The sequence below is a fragment of the Orbicella faveolata genome, unplaced genomic scaffold, assembly GCF_042242905.1.
Source record: "Orbicella faveolata isolate gen_17 unplaced genomic scaffold, um_ofav_v1 contig_13, whole genome shotgun sequence".
Taxonomy (NCBI): Eukaryota; Metazoa; Cnidaria; class Anthozoa; order Scleractinia; family Merulinidae; genus Orbicella; species Orbicella faveolata.
The window spans coordinates 9,412,501-9,418,704 of NW_028301540.1; the positions used below are offsets into that span (position 1 = coordinate 9,412,501).

At 37.5% G+C, this 6,204-nt stretch overlaps 1 protein-coding gene across 1 annotated transcript in view; it reads right to left on the reverse strand.

Moving 5' to 3' along the window:
• LOC149114889 (hsp70/Hsp90 co-chaperone CNS1 homolog) overlaps positions 1 to 857 on the reverse strand; it is a 4,050-nt gene extending 3,193 nt beyond the window's left edge. Inside the window, exon 1 of the mRNA XM_089284531.1 lies at positions 38 to 857. Coding sequence (XP_089140657.1) covers positions 38 to 245 — 208 coding nt within the window. The 5' untranslated portion in view covers positions 246 to 857. The remainder of the gene's footprint in view (positions 1 to 37) is intronic.
• Positions 858 to 6,204: the final 5,347 nt, after the last annotated feature.

Here is a 6,204-nt window from a genome sequence, read left to right on the forward strand (position 1 = left end):
TTAAATATAAAAAAAGAAAACAAAGAAAAGTTCTCACCCAACTTGAGATGAGCTGTAGCTCTGTTTGTGAACAATATGACTTTAACGCTTTTGCTGTCACAGTTTTTGTTGTCACAGCTTTTGTTGATTCCTTCGGTGTAACAGACAATGGCGTAGTCATATTCTCGTTTTGTGTATTCATTGTCACCTTCTTCTTTGAAAATCTCTGCAAGCAGAGCTTTTTCACATACTGTAAAAACGAACATGCAAATAAAACACTTACGCAGGAGCCAATAACCTGTTGACCTATGTTAGAATTTCTCGAAATTTAACTCCTCAGTCGCAAGACAAATACCGAAATCAGGCCGGTGTATACAAATGTAAAGATAAAGAATGATATCAGAGAGAAGGAAGACAAGCCGCCCCTTGTGAGTCAACAATGCGCTCTTTATTCTTTCAAGTGTGACCTGTGCGATGCGAGTTACGTCGGATACACATGCCGCCACTTACACCAGTGCATTGAGGAGCACAAGGGATCGGTAATTGGAGACCACCTGAGGAATAAGCATGGCATTGAACCAGATAACATCATGCGAAGCTTTAACATTCTAAGAAAGTGTAAAAACAAACTGGATGTCTCATCTTTGAAATGCTGTTTTATGAAGGAACTGAAACCAACGCTAAACAAACAGTGTGACTCAATAGAGGAGTTCACGCTCAGAGGGGCATTATGGGTAATCAGGGCAAATTTTCAAAGAAGCAAAGCCGTAAAAAAAATGCTTATATTTATATTTCCATTCTGATTTCACATTTGGAGACGAAACATATACTGTAGACGGGGAAACCCCTTTTGTAGGTTTACCAGCGTTTTTGAGCCGATCGAGGGATTGTTCTGGGCGTAGGAATTTTTTTAAGGTTAAAACCGTATGATTTGATCAAGTCCGCTCAAGCCACAAAAATAACATTTTCGTTACTCTGATAAGTAGGCTAATGCCTAGCTCAATCGACTCAAAAACGCTAGTAAATGTAGAAAAGGGGTTTCTCTATACACAGTAAAAGTTTCTTCCCGAAAATGAAACTCCGAACGGAAATATGAAGAAAAACGTATATTTTGCCGCTTTGTTTCTTTGCAATATTGCCCTGATTACCCATAATGCCCCTTACAGCGCGAACTCCTCTATTCGTGCGAAGCTATAGAGTGTGTGCATTGTCACGCAATAAAAAATAAAATAAAAAACCATTCAGGGGATAAAGTCAAGAAATTGTGATATTATAGACGATAAATAAAGAAGACAGTTCTCCAAGTTTAAGGTGTGTGCGTTGTCCCAAAGTCGAGATATTTGTCGAAATGTTCCGCGCAAAATTGTAGAGCCTAGTATAGAGCCGCCATGTTGGAGGACCTTCTTAGTCCTCCAATATGGCGGCCGGAAAATGGTGTAAAGTTCTGGAACTTACTTTGGCTATCTAGTCAACTGATTATCTGAACCGAGCCAAAAACATTTACACAAGCACTTTTCCTAATACTTTAACTCCTAAAATGGCTAAAAATCACGAGATAAGTGTTTATTTTTCGACAAAGGCGATCATGGCTTTATGTCACGCACCGCCATAGCTCCGAAATTCAAAATGCGCTGCTTTCCAAACAAAGGACGCTATTGAGCTGGAAAGTTGTAAACAGATAAAAATTATTACCTCTTATGTCTGATGAGGATAAAACCTTTAGGGGCTCTTTAGTTTTGGATTTGAGAATTTGATGACGTCACGTGAACACTCTATTTGTTTAGATAATTATGCATGTTAACACGCTTTAAGTTTTAACATTCCCATTTACTTTTTAGACTTTTATATTTGTATACTATTTTATATTTCACTTGAGCTTGAAAATGACGTCGGAGAGGTCGAAACGTCGTTCGTTTTTATCGCTGATTTTTATTACCAAATGTTATAAAGGTAACACGAACTTCCACTACTTTTTGGTGAAAATTGTTTAATAACATTCATCGGGATTAGACTTGGATTATGTTAAGGTTATTTAAACATTATTCCACGAGTGCGCGTTGGCTATCATCATCTCATAGCCAAGAAGCGCGAGTGGAATAACTGTTTTATTAAAACAAAGGCGCCCTGAAAAAATACGTGGACGCTTACTATGTTTGTAGAGAATTGTATAATTGCTCAAAAACCATGATGGCTTAGCCAATGAAAACTCTTGAATTGCATTTTCTATGATCCAGATTTTAATAATTTTAGATAACTTTTAACTATATTATAGTGTCAGTCATTTTTAATGAGTTCTGAAAATGACGCTTTTTTCGGCACCGTGTGAAAAGCCTCCGTTTCCACCTATCCACATTACAAACAGTAACTTAAATATTATAATGGTTGCTTAGTTACAGAAGGACTTGCAGATGAAGCTTTTTCATACCTCTCCAGGAGAAATGAGTATGTGGAATAGGTAAGACGTCAATCATGTCCGCAGCGTTGGATGAACTACACGCCATCAGGGCTGAATTCTGAACAAATGTCCTTTAGATTTGTTTTAGTCGCTGACTGTTGGAAAAAAAAACTTATTAGCCGTTCGTTCATAATCCTCAACAAATAACTGCTCAACGTGAGTAAAATAAATTAATTTAAAATAAATATAGGGTTAAAATTTATGTCTGACTTCAAGACTTGTCGGGTAAAGGAACAACAAACCAGCCGCGCGTGATCTCAAGATTTTCAAATGTTTAAGACAGACATTTTGTTTTATCCATCAAATGATTAAAACTGCGAATTTACACCACTCGTGATATTTGGAGATTCCGTCATACTACATTTGCCTAAAGGCTGGTGTGATTTTGGAGAAAACTTTATATTTTAATATCGGGATTCGATTGCTATTGAGGACAATTTATCAAGGGTTCCTTCTGTGGTTGTATAAAAAAGCGTGATAGTTTCAGCTTACTTCCTTTGGCGCCATTGCTGTCTTGGATCAAAATTACTTGTCTTATTTTTGAACAAGCTGCGTTGAATGAACATAATTTGGTTTAAAGTCGTCTGTTTCCTCGTCGCACAGTACTGTACGGGTCCGCAAATGATCCCCAAATTGAACCGCAAATGATCCTGAACCGGAAATGATCCCCATATTGGACCGCAAATGATCCCGATCAAAATATAAGGAATGGCATGGATTTACATCAGAGGAAGGTGAGAACATGTACAAAAATAATGAACTAAAAAACATATGTTATCATTTTGCAAAAAAAATATTCCACAGTTGCTGTTTTGTTCTTCGAAGGGTACAGATCGTTTTCACTGTCACGCAATAAAAAAAAAATAATAAATCCAAAACCAACCAATGGAAAAAGGTAAGAAATTGTGATGTACGCTGTAGAAGATAACTAAATAAGACACTTCCCCAAGTTTTAGGCCTGTGCGTTTCCCCCAACTTCAGATATTCGTCGCAAATGTTTCCCAGAAATTTACAGAGTCCAGTAACAAAACGCCATGTTGGTGTACGTACATCCGTGGTACACCAATGTGGCGGCCGGAATATGGTGTAAACATCTGGAACTTACTTTGGCTTTCTAGGCGACTGATTATCAGCACTAGACAAACAAGCATTTATTTAAGCACTTTTCCTAATGCTCTAACTTCTAAAAAGACTCAAAATCATGAGATAAGTGTATATTTTTCAACAAACTCAATCGTAGCCTTGTGTCACGCCAGCTCCATAACCCTGAAATTCAAAATGCTCTGCTTTCCAAACGAAGCACGCTAATTGTAAACAGATATAAATATACCGCCTCTTATGCCTGATGAGGATAAAAACATGTCACATGAAGACGATCTATTTAATTAGAAGTCTTAGAAAAACACATACTTGTAAACATTCTCGAAATGCCGGTGGCGATAGTATCAAACATCTATCAAACAGCTAATTGACAAAACGAAGCGCAAGCCTTGGCCTTGCGTGGTCATAAAGCTGAACTTCATAACTAAAGCTTGGAATTTTGGCTTCTTAGAATACTCAAGTAGTCATTTCCGAGGAATTAAAGCCAAAATACGACCAAGTAAAAATTACAAAATAAATTTGTTCGAATTTCCAGTGCTACACACTAGATGTTTTACAGAGTGATGAAACGTTGTAGGCTTGTGGGTCTACTCAGGTGACAGCGTCTTCCATAATAGTTGCTTCATGGTTAGTTTAAAACTTTAGACGAGTGGCGTTAATGGTTGATAAAATGTGATTTAACTATACCACCGAAGTATCAATGTTTAACAAAGGAGGATATGTAGCGTGTGTTGCACTGATCATAATTTTACCGAGAATTGCAAAGAAATGTAAGCCAAGTCGTGTTTTGATGATTGAGTGGTGATATTCATAACATCGTAGTTAGCAACAAAGTTTAGTCGAAAGTATGCAAAAAAAAAAATCAAGTGGTACGCCATTATAATTATAAGATGGCTTTAATAAAAACATCGGTATTCACGTACGCCAATTCCCTATCCACACCATCCCACCATCCATGCCATTCCTCCTTTTTTGATCGGGATCATTTGCGGTCCAATATGGGGATCATTTCCGGTCCGGGATCATTTGCGGTTCAATTTGGGGATCATTTGCGGTCCGGGATCATTTGCGGTCCTGGGATCATTTGCGGACCCGTACAGTACCAGCCTGCAGAAACTCACAAGATTCACCGAGTTCTGTAATAAGAAATTCTCAGCGGAAGAAGTTACTACTCGCTTCGAAACCGAAAATTGTTGCGTGACAAATATTCGCAGACAACTAATCAAGATAAACAGTAATTTAGATTTTAGTTGTCAGCAATGTAGTGTTTGGGTTCTTAACATTTTTCAAAGTACCGTTAAATCGCGTTACAAAACTAATTTTCATTATATTGGCGTCGTTGGGAGAAAATGATAGCATTGAGCGGAATTCAATCCAAAACTTATTATACTTCAGTATTTGCCCCCATTTAGTTTTAAAATTTCGGTTTTCCCATTTAGGTTCACAATTTCAGTATCTGCATTTGAATTCAAAATTGCAGTATAACCATTTACTCAGTCAAAGTTTAAGTGTCCAACTTAAGTTCAAAATTTCAGTATCAGCACTTACGCTCAGAATTCCACTAGCTGCATATTTGAGTTTGGAAAACAAAGCAAAACAGTTTCAAATTTCATCAACCACACTAAGCTTGAACGTTTCAGGATACGTCTTTATGCTCAAAATTATCCGAATTTACGTTTAAAATTCAATAGCTCGAAATTTCAGTATGTACACTCAAGGACGTTTGCGCGAACATTTTCCAGTCGATAGATTTTTTTTTTAATTTCTACGGCAGTCAGATAATTTAATTTCCAGAAATGCGAAAAAAATTGGGGGTCACCGAATTCGTTTCAGAGATAAAGCGTGTGGAAAACTACTCTGATTTTGAAAATTTGGCGCACGTAATTCAGCATGGTCTACAAGGGTTCATAGTTAAAAATATCGAAGGTGAGTCAACGGAGGCAAACGATCCTAGTCATATCTTGTACAAGTGGGTCTGTTGCGTAAATAATTCCAAACTTTACCAACGTTTACGCAAAACTTAACCTTTCAAGAGGCATTTGTAACCGTCGCACAGATAAGCGAAGAGCTAAAAAGAACGGAATTCGATGGTGCATTTGGCAAAAAATTCAAACTTGTAGTTGATAGATTTTCTTCTTCTTTTCGCTCAACTTAAAATATCGGTGGAGGAAATGATCCAGCAAAAGAAAATTGGGGTCACCGAACGTCCAAGATCGTCAAATCTAGGCAAAGCTATAGCAATGGCCATCTACCCTATCATTATTCATGTTATTACTTAGAGCGCGCTCTCATGCATGACGTGGCGAGTGAATCTGCGTGCGCTGTAAGGTTGCGCAGAAACAATTAGCGCGAACTTCCTTAAGTTTAAAATTTCAGTATCCGTGTTTAAGATTAAACATTCCAGTATCGAGAAAAACATCGACAGTAGGAAGTTTGAAACCTCAGTAATAATCTGCGGTTAAATGGTTCACTCGTGAATAGCAACAAAAAAGCTGCCCAATTTAAACAAACATTTGTCACAAAGCAGTTATTTCGAGGTTCAGAAACTGAAACACGCTCTACGAAACATGATTCCCACATTGCTATATCGGTGAAACAAAACAGTAATTTTGCCAAGCTTTTACTATGTGAAGATCTGAGTAGTTTCTTTGCCTGTTCTTTGCCTGAGC